Source organism: Amblyomma maculatum, chromosome 11, assembly GCF_055883805.1.
Source record: "Amblyomma maculatum isolate TAMU_Amacu chromosome 11, ASM5588380v1, whole genome shotgun sequence".
NCBI classification, from domain to species: domain Eukaryota; kingdom Metazoa; phylum Arthropoda; class Arachnida; order Ixodida; family Ixodidae; genus Amblyomma; species Amblyomma maculatum.
In genome coordinates, this window is record NC_139354.1 from 37,809,581 (window position 1) to 37,825,650 (window position 16,070).

General features: G+C 45.7%; 1 protein-coding gene across 2 annotated transcripts in view; it reads right to left on the reverse strand.

Annotated features, from left to right (window-relative positions):
* Positions 1-16,070, reverse strand: part of LOC146173536 (uncharacterized) — a 51,888-nt gene that overhangs the window by 17,983 nt on the left and 17,835 nt on the right. For both annotated transcript variants that reach the window (XM_084584330.1, XM_084584329.1), the window contains exons 2-8: positions 9,304-9,492; positions 7,705-7,930; positions 7,042-7,136; positions 6,448-6,527; positions 3,781-3,911; positions 1,248-1,505; positions 670-754 (exon numbers count right to left, since the gene is read on the reverse strand). In XM_084584330.1, the coding sequence (XP_084440456.1) occupies positions 670-754; positions 1,248-1,505; positions 3,781-3,911; positions 6,448-6,527; positions 7,042-7,136; positions 7,705-7,930; positions 9,304-9,482 (1,054 nt within the window). In that variant the 5' untranslated portion in view covers positions 9,483-9,492. The remainder of the gene's footprint in view (positions 1-669; positions 755-1,247; positions 1,506-3,780; positions 3,912-6,447; positions 6,528-7,041; positions 7,137-7,704; positions 7,931-9,303; positions 9,493-16,070) is intronic.

The window sequence follows — 16,070 nt, forward strand, 5'->3', positions numbered from 1 at the left end:
CAAAGTACTAAAAAAACCTAGTATAAATTTTATACAAGATTCTACATATCAGTTTTTTTTTTTTGCATAGGAAGGATCTGCATGAAAACCAGGTGGACTGTCATATCTCTGCTGAATACAGTAAACTCTTGTTAATTCAGCCTTCAAGCGACTAAAGAAAAAAGAACAGCACTAGCTGAAAGCTTGAATTACCGAGTGTGACTGCGGTGAAGTGCGCAGTGTGGAAAAACTGCGATGAATTTAAAAACTTCGAATACTGTTTGCAAACACCTACTTTTACCAGATGTCACTTACGACTCCAGTGCTGACCAATGCATTGCTTCTGTTAGTTTAACACCAATCCTGTGTGCCCATAAGTGTCACATTTAGTTGCTTCGTGATAATGAGCATTACTTGTTGCCCATTATTACACTCCCGTGCACGAAATACTCCTGTTCACTGCTTAATAGTTTTTCTACTTCGTTAATACCAAACACACAAAGAGGGATAAATTCCATGAAAAAAATGAATATACACGTCTGAATAGCTCAAATAAAAAAGTCAAAAGGTATTTCAGTGCCTATTAAATGCAAACAGATGGGCGCTGCAAATGAACGACACTGCACGCTCTCTACGAGATGCGCCAGGTCGGGGTAGTTAGGTTGGGTTTGCACCAAAGGTTGCACTCACTCTTGTAAACGAGAGACTGGGTCTTGTCGATGGTTGGGTCGCCAATCAAGACCTTGGCGGCCAAGTCCAGGCTCACTGTCCTCGGCTGCAACAAGTGGCAGCGTAAGACATTTGTGCCTCTACCACCCTTTCAAACGCTATGCGCAATTTCGAGTAAAGCTGAGGCAACGTGATGGAGCTTCTAACTCAGTGATGCAGAGTAAGGGATCTCAAAAATCGATTCCGTGGCACCCACAGGTTCCTTGGAGTGTCGCCCGCGTTCCGTGAGCCCTCGTATCCCTGCATGCCGCTGAAGCAGCACCTCTTTTCCTTTACTTCCTTCATTTTGAGGTTGTTTAAAGCAGACTGCTTCGTAATACAGCTGCCAGCAATATTAACTATTTTTCAGGGCCCATACATCAGCACGCTCCTTTTCGCATGCGTTAGGCCGGAACGAGACAGACACAAGGTATTCATCTCCGCACCCTTTCCAGGTGTTCACCAATGCTCAAAAGAGAAAAACACCTAACGTACAGAGTACATAGTACACCTCCAACTTATTCCTCGCAAAGAGAATGCAGACCAGAGAAGCGACTTACGGGAGACGTCAGGAAGAGCATAAGGAAGCGCTGGCTCATGATGCCCATGGACTTTTCCCGCCGCACTTCCAGGTCCATGAATCCGGCTCCGCACCCCAGGATGTTCTCGTCGGGCATGGAGGCTGACGTCACCTGGCCAGAGTTGATGGCTTCGTTCGACGGCACCACAAATATCCGGCTCATCTCTATCGAGTGCGTGAACTCAAAGTCCTTCACCGTGTGGATTTTGTCAGCCATGTTGCTCTTCTCCGACAGAGCCTGACGACATTGGAAGAAAAAGAAGAGATAGAGAAAAATAATGCTGCAAACCTGCACACTATGTTTTCCCGTTCAGCATCAGCTATTTAGTGATACATTCGAAGTGGCACAATTTCAGACCAGCCTGCATTGTTGGGGTTCCGTGGAGGCGGGAGCGTTAGTCTTTCCTAGAGTTTTAGTCATCTCACTCCTGGACTCAGATCAGGACAAATTTTTATTCAGCTGCGGCAATGATTCTGAGCAGTATTGGTGGTAGTACCACCAGTGTTAGTATTTGGAGCTAAAAAAAAGAACAGAAACTCCTCTCACTGCATAAAACAAAAAATGATGGGAGTTAGTAATAGTCGTTATCAAGTTCAAGAATGCACGTTGCTAGAATATTACAAGCGGTCTGAGATAATTAAAGCAAATGCAGGACACCACTATCCCCGAGAAAATTAGAAGTGAAATTGAGAGTAAAATTAAAAATGTCTGGTACAAAAGTGCCTTGTTCTAGAGTGAAAATTTCAGGTAGATTTGATTAGCAGCCATATTGCTGCGACCCAAGTGGTACTCATGAACAATTTCTTCTTCCACCCAAATTGCTAACCACACTCGTGAGATCCCCTAAATAGACTGTATCAACTTCCCAGGGATTTTCCCTTTTGCTCTCAGTCATTAGCCGTCCACTGAAAAATCTGTCAAGACACTAGATAATTTTTTAATGCACAGAATAATCTTTCCAGATATATTTTCTTTGCACAGTTTACTCATAACTAGTGTTCAAACGAAACAATGTAGTGACAAAACAAGACAGCCTTGGCATCGGCCAAACACATCCTCAAGAGTTTTACTGAAAATGCTCAAGACATCACAGCTGCATCATGCAAAGCGTAGCTTTTGGTTGTGAAGCCCATCTTCTCTTTCGGTTACCGGGCTTTTGCAGCCTTTTTTTTTTGTCGCTCATTATTTTAAAAACAACCAGCCAGAATGAAACAGTGCATCAATACAGTCAAATTTCATATAATGAATCGCTTGGGATCCTCAAAAATCGTTCTTTCGAAATATTGTAATGAATAACTTGTGGTAATGATCCTGTGGTCAAACCTAGGTATGAAAATGAAGTACATTGTCAGCAGACATGTATGCAGACATGCAAAATCTCAAATTAAAATGTTGCGCCAACTTCAAAGCTGCTTTCTTCATAGAAATCAGTTATTTTCTTTTGCCATGTGCAGCCCACATGACCAATGAAAAATTACTCTACACTTTCCACTTTGCGCAGCACATCATCACATACGTCGTCACACCGAGCGATGAAAGTGCAGACTTCGTTTGCGCGCATTAAAACACTAGAGTTTGATATGACCTCATCATCAGTGCTCAGAGAAGCTTGATAATCTTGCCTCTGCCTCAAAATGATTGCAATGGTCGATGGAGCACTATGAAGCTGTCTGCAGAAGCCAATTTTCTTTATTCTTGAGTCGATTTCTTGCAATAATTGGTTTACAGGAAAGGAAAGGCGAAGTATCTGTCACACTTGCTCTGTGGACACCTTAACTGCCTGTAAGAATCTACTTCTCCATGCTTTCACTTCTTGACACCCTCTGCTGGCTCCATTCATCATCAGATCGTGCACGAACTTGGCAGTAAGATTGGTAAGGTCATCCGCAATGAAAAATGCCTAGATTAATGGGTAGATTTTAAGGGTGCCCCCTATGAAAAGGGGTGGCGCCGGTTTCCACCATGCCTGCCCGCATGCGCGAATGCCACGAACGGCCGACCAGCAAATGAAACACAACACACAGACAAAATAGAAGAAAGGCAGGCAGCCAGGCCTGTTGGCTACTGCATATTAAACCACAGCTTAGTGGTGGCACTAGGAGTTGGCACTAGATATGGTGATGATGATAGCTGCTGCCCACAGGGCAGCAGCTATCCGTCTTGTAAACCAACGTTTATAAGACGGTTTCCCTTTCAAGCGAGCGTTGCAGCGGCGTTAATTTTAGCCGAATTCGCAATACTAATATTCCTTTATTACAGAGTAAAAATAAATTGTTATTCTGAAACATGTGCTATACTGACATCAGTAGTTCTGAAATATCATTAAATTGAATATATATTAGAAATATGTTTTTTCCTTTAAATATTCACAAACTTAAAAAATTAGCTAATGTGGTGTTCTTAGTAAAGATATTTGCGGTGTAATGGCATAAGCGAGCACAGAGCTAGGCCATGAAAGCTTGCACAATCAAGAAGAATTCATAGTGCACACAAAAACAAGTAAAGCACCCACTTTGAGCTTGGAGAGGGTCTCCATGAGTGGTCCCTTGCCAAACCAGCGATACTTGTTCTTGGCCTCCTTGGTGACCATGCCGACACTCTCGAGCACGTTGACAATGTCATACACTCGCCTCCTCTCCACACCTGCAAAGAGTGTTGTGGAGCTGTGCAGTGCTACAATGGACAGCTGCATAGTCAGCGGTGCAGTCAGTGCCAATATGAAAATGATCGGTCATCAGTTGTTGTTTTTGTTTTTTTTTTTGGTTGGGGGGGGGGGGGTAATAATCACCTAATTAACCCTTCATCCCCCTCCCCTCTGTTACCTATCTTATAAAAGGTGAGACAAGATCACTACAGAAGAATCATTGTACAGCATCGTCTACTTCTAGCTGTAACATGGTCACTGCTTTCAAAGCGCTATTACGTCCGAACTGTCAGCACAGTAAAGCTGACTGGCAGTCTATGTGAAGCAACACTTCTGGGTCCCTCCGTGCTTGCATCGCTTTGCATCGGCATGGTCAAGGTTTATTTTTAGCGGCAGAAAAGTGTGCAGTGATCGCGTTTACGGGAAAATGTGTCAGCCGCTACCCGATTACCCTTCATGGAGTCGTAATACCATACGTCTCCAAGCACAGATTCTTGGGAGTAATAATCGACCACCGACTATCTTGGTCGAAACATATTGCTATGGTGAAGAAGAGGCTAATTAATTTTTGCCATGTACTTCGGTACATAGCTGGCATCAAATGGGGTCCAACTGAGCACTCCTTAATACGGCTTTACGAGGCTCTGTTTGTTGGCTACATCCGGTACAGTCTCCCAGTACTCTCTAGTATGAGCATTTCCTGCTTGCGGACTTTAGAGAGCGTGCAAGCGCAGGCACTGAAAATATGCCTTGGACTGCCCAGATGCACCTCTAACAAAGGCACAATTGAAGAGGCACACGCTCGCCCAATGTCCATATACTTGTCCCACGAACCACTTCGTGTATATTTACGAGCACTTACAAGACACCGTTTTCACCCACTCAGCAAGATTCTGGATGAGAGGCCGGACTGCAGTTTTACAAGTGCACTCCGCTGCCATCAGTCGCAAGTACCGACAGGATATGCCCTCCCATACCGTCCCACCCAACCACCATGGACGATGGATAAACCTTTGGTGCACCTTCGTGTTCCCGGAATATTAAAGAAATCAATGGTACCAATTAGTGGACTCAAACATCTTACTCTGGCACACATCTGGTCAGAATATCCCAGTTATATTCACGTATACACCGATGGATCTGTGTCAGCACAGGCATCCGCTGCAGCTGTGGTCATACCAGCTCAGAAAACGACTCTGCATTTCCTTTTGGGACATACCTCTACATCAACCGCTGCCGAACTTGTAGCCATTCGAGAATCTATTCGCTATATATGTGGGGAACCACCTCAAAAATGGTGTATATTCACGGACTCGAAGACTGCATTACAAATTTTGGAAAACTTCTTACGCCACACTGCCTATCAGTCCCTGGCACTAAACATTATGGAGCTCATCACATCTGCTCAGCTGCAAGGCCACATGATAATGTTTCAATGGATTCCTGCCCACTGCGGCCTCCATGGGAATGAGCAGGCCGATTTTGAAGCGAAAAGCGCACACATCAATGGCCTCCAAACAGCTGTGCCTTTTTCAAGGGCGGATACGACATGTCTTCTAAAGAGTTATATGAATATTGCTACAGCAACTTACTGGGCTCAACCAGACGCCCGACACATCCGTCTGAGAAGGCTCGATCGAACATTTAAATTTATTGTTCCGCGTGATATTCCGCGTCATCAGACATGCTTGATACATCGACTTCGTTTAAATGTGGCTTTCACGCGCAAGTACCTACATTTAATTGGACAGATGGACTCACCGGAATGTTCAACTTGTGGCATCCCAGAGACTGTGGACCATGTATTATTGGTGTGCCCAGAGTATGCGAACGAAAGAAATGTGCTAGCTGCTTCCTTGAAGCGTTTAGACAAGAGGCCTCTGTCGGAGGAACTGCTGCTGGGCGCTTGGCAGGACAAGGGGAAGGGCGTCCAGGCAGTGCGCGCTCTTTGCCGTTATTTGAGTGCCAGCGGACTTGATTCACGTTTGTAAAACAAGCTGCTGTGTCTGTATATATATTTCATATACCTTCTCCCACATCGTCACCCATCATGACCTTCTTTCTTCTCTCCTTCACCTTCCCCAGTGCAGAGTAGCAGGCCAGATTTGAATTATTCGGGCCAACCTCTCTGCCTTTTCCTTTCAATAAATCCATCTATCTATCTTGCATCAATATGCGCCTGGGTTGGATGCAGTGTTGCTCTGAAAGCAGTGACCGTGTTATAGCTACAAGTTGATGACCCTGTACATACACCTGTAGTTGTAAGAACTATGTTGCCATCAGCAACTATCACAGTGACAGTCTTTTGCAGGCAGAGTGACACTTCGCAAGGGGCGACTCCAGGGGAAATTGGAAGAGAGAAAGCAAAGTTAAGGATGTGCATAAGTTATCTTGCGCACACTGAGTTTCCCACCATGCACAAAGAGAAAACTCTCTCACAGCAATATTCATAAGGTGCCCTGTTGTCTCCGGATTATTTCTCGCCACTGAGCTCAAGAGGAGTTAAGCTCCTTTTCAGTTTGCACTGGTACTCACCCAAATGCTTGGCGACTTCATCAAGGCAGACCACAATGTCATCTGAGGGCTCCGGGTACTCGGGATAAAGCTTCAAAAACCTGGCGAAGAGGAGAGAGAAGCATGGATATGTAAATTATGCATGATTTCGAGAAATTCCCCAGGTCATCTGTGCTCACCGATAACTACCACAAAACTTGGTGAAATAACTGTGACTGTGTTTGTGAAACAGTAAAGAGATAGGCTAGCGATTGAGTGCGTGGGTGAACAAGTGACAGAGACCACATCAATGGCCAGGAAGCAAGCCCTTGACAAAGTGAGTTTAACTATTTTTAAAGTTACTTAACAAGCGATTCAATGCCTCAGAACATGATGATGAATCAACACTTATTGGGCCCGATATAAATTGGTGGTGCATGCAGGCACCAGATGGGGTGCTTCTTTACTTGCGGGACCCATATGTTCCCAGCTACCTGGTGCCTTGCTAAGTGAGTGAATAAGTGATCTCTATGATAACTACTTTACTAGTTCACTACAGAACCAGGTGAATCAATACACAAGGATTATGAACAAAGCAAAGCAAGCAAAAAAAAAAAAAAAAAAACAATAACTTACGTCTGGCAAAGCAAGCCAAGTGACTTGTCCTTTCGGCTTGCTGGCTTCTGGTTCTCAGAGTTGCTATTCTGACCATACAACTCATCGTCTAGGCTCTGAAAGACAATGCGGCACAATTTGAACTGCATGCCACCCTGCTCCAAAACTGCACTTGAGAAAGGCACAACCAGACCGATTCCAGCATCCTTTTTCCAGCACAACTCAGTTTATAATTACACGAGAATACCTTTATAGAAAGCAACATTTCCGCAGCATCTCAGAAGCGCGAGACTGTCCAATAGTACTGCAAACACTGTGGTCACTTTTTCAGAAGAAAACACTGAAGCTGTCTATTCATCTGTTAACGAAGTTGCTGGGGCAGTCTTTGTGACCCAAGATGGTGCCCCCCCCCCCCCTCTCTCTCTCTCTAACTGAAATATGAACACCACCACTCTGACCCAAAGACAATGGCATTGGGAAGTCAGATAAGATTATCAACAATGCGAGCATCCCTGACAGGGACAGTGTGGTCGACCAGTTCTTCTGTACCGAGGGGCTCAGAAAGTGTTTAAAAAGCGATAAAAATGACAAGCATGACCATTTGCATTTATGGCAGGTCTTGCCCAAAGCAAAGCAGCATGAATTCGTTGGGTCAAGAGTAACGACGCAAGAATCATGTCTTACATTGTCCCCGCTTGCATAAGGAAGTCGCTCGGCCAAGCAGGACAGCATCTTTAGCCTTGCCGTTGGAGTGGTCGGGTCGAGGGGGCTCTCGTCAAGGTCGTCAACAGACTTGATGGGAGTGCCAGGGGAAGGGGGAAGTGAGGACGACGGCGATGAGCTACCGCTGTTGTTGCGACGCAGGGTGACGTCTTGAAGAGGCCGTTTTGCAGGAGACACAAGCGGTGACCTGGAAGAGTCACAATGTTGTGGGCATCCCCTATTAAAGCGCTTGCGCGGTTCATTACAAATTTTTCGAAAGAATACAGCCCACACGGCCGACTAGCATGAAGTGCAGAATGGAAACGGGCAACGTGCGATGGGTAATTAACGGCAGCGTCTCTTTTTCAAAGCGAGAGCACTGGTCTTGGAACTGCTGAATATAATGCAATCAGAAGAGAGCTGCATGAACTCTGTTATGCTTGTTTGTTTGGTTTTGTGGTCCTAAGCCGCTAGGACTATCATATGGCAAATAGAAAAAGGGAAACAAATATGCCGATTGTGGCCATTAGAAAAGAGAGACTTATGTCTTCTACAACCAACACCAAAAAAAGAAATTCTGACTTTTGACGTCATTCTGCATATACACCTTCGGATATAACCATAAAGAAAATCTTTCTGCCGAAAAAAAAAAAAAAAGCATGCGTGCATGCAATGCCACATTTGTGAATTGTCACTGTGCTTTGTTGGCCAACAACATCTGTCCACCTAAAAAAAAAAAGAAAGGAGCCTAACACATGATGTTTAATTAAATACTCATAAAGAACAATAAATAACCTTTCAATTACTAGGGGAAATGAAAGGGTGGAGAACTCAAGAAGGACTCTGAGCAACATTGGTTAGGGAAAAACACGGAAAACGAGCGGTACCATTACGTGAAAGCACGGATAAACTCTGAATGACTATCCTAGCAATGCTGTCTTTATTAGTATTATTAATGACCTTAGCATGCTCGTCTTACACTGCGTACTATGGTGTTAACTTTTTTTATCTATAACTTCTTTTTGCTTAAAAAGCTGCCTGTGCAGTCTGTGCATGTGAACTGCATGGCATTCCAGGCATGTCTATACTGTTAATAGGTAGGTAAAAGAATATTAGCTATTATTTTATGGGCAACAAGGAGACAATATAACAAGGATACAAAGTTCAATAGAAAGCAACAAAATAAATAATAAATAATAAAAATAGCTTCTTACTCTTTATTTCAGGACACAACATTAATATAAGGCACCCAACATCCCATGAACCAATTCTTTTTAATTTCTAAATCAGCGTTGCGCATCAAGATACGGCGCATAGAGTTATGGAACTGGTTCATAAATAAATTTAACGGAACTAAAAATCAGACAAAACACATAGGGAGACGACGAAATGAAGCGCCATTTGAAGCGAAAGATGATGGTTTTTCGTCTTGTTGTCTCCCTACGTGTTTTGTCTGATTTTCTGCGCCGTTAAATTTATTTAATTATGAACTGAACAGCTAGCCCAACGGCAAGTACGATGGGGCTTCTATGATGTAACACATTATTATGCAACACTAGCACAGAGAAGAAAAGAGCTCACGTTGGTGTCGACGCATGGACTACAGGAGTTGCTGCACTGCAAGAGGTCCTGTCTGCGTCGATGCAAAGCCGTTTGGGCGACGATGTGGGGCTGAACACGTCGTCCGTGCAGGGCTCCATCTTTCTGACGAACATTATGCTTTGATTGGTGCTGCACAGCTGGATACAAAAACTGGTCATCCCGATGCTCCTGCATCAATCATAAAATCACAAATTTGAAGTCCGCACATGTAACATAGCATAACTTCGCCAAGACATTCACTGCGTTCTCTTGGGAGGGTACATACGCCAAATTATTGTTTGTGTGTGTGTGTTCGTTCATCAATAACGATGGGCAAGACATTAGGCAAGCATGTGGAATTCGCCTGACCTGGTAGACAATTTATAAATTAATTCCTCCTCGTTTTTGCTCTGGTCCCGTTTTTAACAGCTGAATGGTGGCCACAAGAAGTAAATTGACTTCAACAACAGCGACAGCACAACTTCCTGCTAAATGGCTCTCATTCTCGCTTTTAAGGCTGGCTACCATTCAGTGTGAACTAGAACAAATATAAAGCCCCAAATGCAGTCTAGATAAATGTAGGGAAAAAGATGGACTTGTTAGGATACAGATGACAATGGCGGTAATAAAAGATGCACTGCATCTGCTGCTGTGGACGAGGGTGGCGCTGGCGAACACTGTCGAGGCTGGGCTACGAGCAACAATAAAAGTAGAAGGCTGCACAACCGTCGCTGTGGCTCAGTTGGTAAAGCACCAAATGCGGTGAGGAGAGATTCAGACGTCGTGGGTTTGTATCTCATCGGAGACATGTTGTTTTCTTCTTCTACTCTGTGTTTCATTATTTACATTTCACACATAAAAATAATACACTACAAATTTGTGTCAACAGCAAAATTAAAAAAAAAAAAAGAAGAAACAATTTCTGTACTTTCCTTCATATCACTGACTGCTGGCTTCTTTGAGCAACTGCAGTTTTTTTTTTTTTTATATATATCCTATCTGACCCAAAGCCAACTTACACATCGCGAACAATATTGCATGTTGAAACAGAGGCCAGAGAAGCATGAGCCGAAATTCAATTGCACGCTATCAGCTGAGCTCAGGCGAATTCTATGCGGTGACCTAGGCACACTGTATGTTCATGTCCCCTGCACTACTCCAAGGAAGAGGACACGAAGTCAATAATTTTGTATATCTGCAAAACTGCATGTACTGCTGTCGCAAATCATGGCACTGGAGCCACTAACAAGCTGCTCATTAATTTATAACTCTCGGCACAGTGCATTTTAGTTTTAAGACACTGTGGAACAGATTAATGCAAGTAACACCCGCGGGGCATTTCTAGCGTTTACAGACTGTAGTAATGGCCACACCCAAGTGCACACTGCAACTCAGTTAGGTGCGTGTCTCACATTAAAGTGCAACGAATTGTCTGCCAAACATGCCGGCACAGGTTCACAGCCGCGCACACACATATCACTAAGAAATAAAATATTACCCCCCGGAATACAAAATCGCAGTTAGCCTCTTCTGCTTGCCCCATGTACACTCACCGTCATCATTGCGACGTCAGTACAACAGGCACTACAATTGTACACAGTATTACACCACACAGCTACAGGTGCACAGAGCAGATGAATACGGTTATTTTGCAATGACTGTGCTGCGTCTGCATGTAACACTTTTTATGAAAAGAGCAGTATACTAAAGGGACAGCGAGGACAAATGAAATTAGGGCGCGTCTATAGACAATCGGTTATCACAGACGGCCGTGTAATAATGCAGAAGGCACGAGCGCGATGCTCTAGCGGCTCTGCCAGCTCTACCGTAGATCAGAATCCTTGCGAGCATACCGAAACCGAAACTCCGAGGCACGACGTGACGTCACGACGTATTCGCAGGCATGCAGTTTCGTATCGCGGGAAACGGCGCTGATATTCGCGCCAGTTTTCCGTCCCAAAATATCCCAGTCAAGTAGCTAGGCGGCGGTTTCTAAAACTGCGCCTGTAAGAATAAGAGCAAGCTTTGCGAGAGCAGCCTCCGTGATTTGGACAGAACGCTTTACCCCGTCTCGAAAGAAAACTCCACAGACGTTTTCGCGTTCCTCCGATGAATGGCGCGCAGTGCGGGCTATCATCATCATCAGCGCCAGGGTGCTTACGTAACGCGCCATTTTTAAAATGAAGGTGCAGCGGTAATTTGCGTAGTTTCCCATAAACGCGTAAACCCAGCACCTTGAATCCGCAACGCGCTAAGTCCCATCTCGAACAACGAAATAGCCACGCTGACTTAAAAGAATAGTAAAGGAAGCTGACTGTAAGTGGGCCAGAACTCCGCCGCCCTCGAGGGAACATTTTTTTTTTTCTTTTTTTTTTTTTCTGCGAGCTCATCTGCGGCTCTGCGCATTCACGACCGTTTAAAGCGCCGCTATCGTTTCATACCCGGAGCAAATTCGCGGGCAAAGATCGCAGCTCTGACCCGGAGGCTCAGCTCTACCTGGTCACAAGAGCTCGCAAACTGGCGAAAGCCAGTGGTGCCCTGGACTGGGGGCGCCAACCGCTCGTCAGCCTCGGCTGAAGAGGCGAAGAAAAAGATCCCCGAGCAGTTAATAAAGTTCACTCACTCACTCACTCACTCACTCCCTTGCGGGACAGGCTCGGTACAAACGCGAAGGCCGACTCTTCACTCGCAGAAACTTTATTCGCGCTCCTACGCTCTCGTAGCGCTCTCGATCCCCGTAGCGCCATCTGTTTTCGAAACAACTCGCTAGGCGCAAGAAACGGCACATGCACAGCTGTCGAGAGAGACGCATCAGCCAGACTGTTAAACAGCAAAGCCCCGGAGCACCTGCGATTCCGAAGAGAACGCGCGCATCAACGACCGCAGTCGGGAGCAGGGAGCTATCAGGGACAGTAACATTTAGGCGTTCGTCTTCTCTCTCTCTTTCTACTTTTGTAAGGTCAGAAACAACTCGATTCAGATGCTCTTTCACAAGGTGCTTACGCTAGCTGGCTCTCAGCACAAAACATAATTTTGAAAGTAGCTACGTTTGCGCTCTGCACCAGCCAAAACTTACAGAATAGTGTGACCCAGCCAATACAGAGGCAACCAGCATATATAGCGCTCATTTCGCGGGCAAAAAAAAAAAAAAAAAAAAAAAAAAAAAAAAAAAAAATAATAATAATAATAAATAAATAAAATAAGCAAGAACAGGCAGGATGACACACTAATACACGTTAGACGCACGAAGATGTCATGACAATGTTAGCGGACAGTGTGCTTGGCACTCACGGCACCGTCAAAATTAACGACCGACCAATGTGTTAATTTTAGTCCGTTCTTTTCGATGGCCGCATTTCTAGCGGTTGTCCTTGACCATGCATTCTCCGATTTTTACAAGGATGAAAACTTTTCTGACAATTGTGTTAGAGGCCGTTAAAGACTGAGAACGGACTGACGCCATGCTGTCAAGAGAACAAAAAACAAGAACAATAAATACATGGGCACACGTGACCGGGACAGAGTACAACACGCTGAAAGGCACTGTGTACAACAGGCTTATACGTCCCGCTAGGATGAGAAAGAATGACCGCACACAAAACCCGGCAACAACGATAAGGCAAAGAACAAACAATGTAAACCCTATCTGCTATACACTGCTATACAAAGAGTGTTCAAACCGGAACCTTGTCTACTCGTCGGCGTTTGTTCGTCGCGTACACCTTTTGACAAAAAAGAAGTGCAGCCCGGAGCGTTTGTTTCTGGACCTTGCTGTGTGGTGCGTTATGCATTGCCAAAGCACCAAATCTATCTACGGTGACAGAAATTCCCATCCTCCCCCCCTCGAGGACTTGGGACTTTCGTAGATATCGTGCAAGAGGTCTTGGACCATACGTATTTTACACATGGGACAACCACGCTTGCTGCACGTTCACCTGAGGTAGCCTGCTGGACAAGATGCCCAAGCACACGGTGAAAATGCATCCTGAACAGTGGGTTGGAGTCCTGCTCCTGCATATAGCCCGCACAATGGGCATCGCTCGACAAGTTACAGCAACTGGACCGAGAGATGCTGCCACACTCCCCTCACAGTTTAATTTTGCCCCGAGTGATTTCCATCTGTTACTAGCCAGTAATATTTTACGAGAAAACCACGGGGAAACTCCATACTTCCGGAGCTGAGAGCCCCACAGATGCGTTGAGCAGATAGGGTCGCCCCCTCCGGGAGACACCCGTAAATCCGCCCCCCGCCCAGGTTGCCACCCTCTGCAAGTCTTGGGAGGTATCGGGAATTACCAGCAAAATACAAGCAGCAGCACGGAGAGAGAGAGAGAGAGAGAGAGAGAGAGAGAGAGAGAGAGAGAGAGAGAGAGAGAGAGAGAGAGAGAGAGAGAGAGAGAGAGAGAGAGAGAGAGAGAGCTTGCGCCGAGTTTCCCGCATCACGCGCCCCAGCGTTAGGACAGCTTGGCAGTTATTCACTCGAGTCCCCTGAGAAAACGAAAATGATAATAACAAGAAAACTCGCCATTTTTACTGGCCAGTGCAAGGCGCACAGCGTTCAAGTCCAACAACGCGTACAGGTTTGTTTTTAAAAATGAGCACAACCCAGACAGGCACACAACACCTGCCGGCCACAAACGGAGGACGAGGTATAACACATGCGGGCACACAGCCGGCATATGCGCCACGTGCGGAGTAGTGCACGTCTACGCCATCATACGGTTCTTTTCTCCACTCAATTTTCTCCCTTTTCGTATTCCCCGCTGAGCGAAGACGCGGAAACCGTTCGTATTTCCCACGACACGCCCGCAGAAAGCTGGCCTTATTCAACTCAAGCCGTAACGGTTGCTTCATACAGACTCCCTCCGTGCCTCCTAAATACACACACACTTGGGAAGGCGACCGTTGAAACAATGGGACGAGCGGCCGAGCGCAAGCTTCGCTTCTTCGAGGACGCCCAGATATCTCTCCCCCTCTCCGGTGTGCAAACAGAGCAAGACAATAGGCGAGCGGAGGAGAGCCAGATAATGGCCTGCAGAGCTTTGTCCAGGGAGAGATAACGGGTGGATATAGAGGCACTGGAGAGAATAGCAGCGATACATATACTCCATACAGACACGAAATATGGGGGGGTCCCTTCAAGTGGTGCTTCGCTTTCAGACAGCAGGTGTCACCTCTTTTAGTCCAGAGTTGTTCGAACCGCGATATGATAGCGATTGTCGCGATAAAGACAAAAGCGCGGGAAACGCGACTCGGCGCAGGCTGCGAACTGGGTTCGATATAGGCGGGGATTGATTGATTGATTGATTGATTGATTGATTGATTGATTGAAAACTTTATTGAGCGCATGAAAAGACGGACAGGCGAAGGGAAACAGGACGCAAGTCGAAATACGTCGCTTTCTCGGAACTATGTATAGGACTCACAGGATTGCATATGGGCGACTAACGCGTGTGAAACAAAAGGCGAGAGACGAACTACTCCGCTGTTCGCATTTGTGATGCAAAACATCAGGCGGTTGACAACTGCCTACGAAAATCCAACCTGTCAGTAGTTGTCCAAGAACACTGAAACTAAATGCCTGTATTTAATACGTTTATTTGATTTACCGAAACCGCAGTTCTTCTAGGTAACATTCGCTCACCACCTAGAATCGAACTAAAGACAGATGGAGTTCCCATCTCCAGAGTGGACAAGATTAGGATTTTATGCGTGTGGCTGCAGGAAAATGGTCGTCACGGGGAAGCTATAAAGAAACTCGAAGGCTGTGCTCAACAAACGATACGTCTAATCAGACACATCGCAAATCGCAAGTCGGGCATGAGAGAAGCAAACCTCCCAAGACTTTTATATGCGTTTATCATCATCAAGATCGCCTACGCAGTCCCGTGCTTACACCTTGCCTACTGCGAGAAGGCTAAGATTGAAGCAATCATCAGGAAGAGCATAAAAAACAGCCCTTGGTCTTCCTATCAGTATGTCTACGAACCGGCTAGTGAAGTTGGGGGTGCAAAATACGCTGGAAGAGGTGACAGAGGCCAACCAAATCACCCAGTACGAAAGACTGGCAATGACCCGGAAAAATTGCATACTGCTAAAACTAGGTATTCGATACGAAAGCCAAGAAAACCAGAAGACGGATGTCTTGATGGAAGTCAGGAAGCGACTCAAAATCCCCCCGCTGCCACGAAATATGCATCCAGAGCATCACCAGGAAAATTAAGGAAGAAAGGGGCGGAAACGCTGCTAAAGATATATCAAGGAAGACAGGACGTGGACGATGTCGACGCCGCCGAGTATGAGGACAGGCATGTTATGGTTGGGGTATACTGTCAGACATGAATAAAATCTAAGAATAAGCGGCTCGGTTATGACGAGTTTAGCCCACGCGACTAAAGAGGTGGCGATTGCCATTGCAATAGCAGGGACAATGGCTACTACAATTATAAGTGATTCGAAAACAGCAATATGCAATTTTCTCAAGGGAAGGGTCTCTCCACAGGCAAAAAGGATACTGAGAGCATGTCAGGATGCCAGAATAATCCGGCTAATATGGGCACCAGCCCACTCCCAGGTTCAGGGAAATGATGGAGCTCATAAGCTTGCCCGCGGCCTCACCTTCCGGGTAGGCTCTGATCCTAAGCACACTCTTAGTAGGGACAGGCTAGTCCGCTACAGAGAGATTACAGAGCACTATCGACTAAACAGGTTGGAATACCCACCGGCAGATAGGACACTAAATAAGATCCAAGAAAGCATTGGGAGGC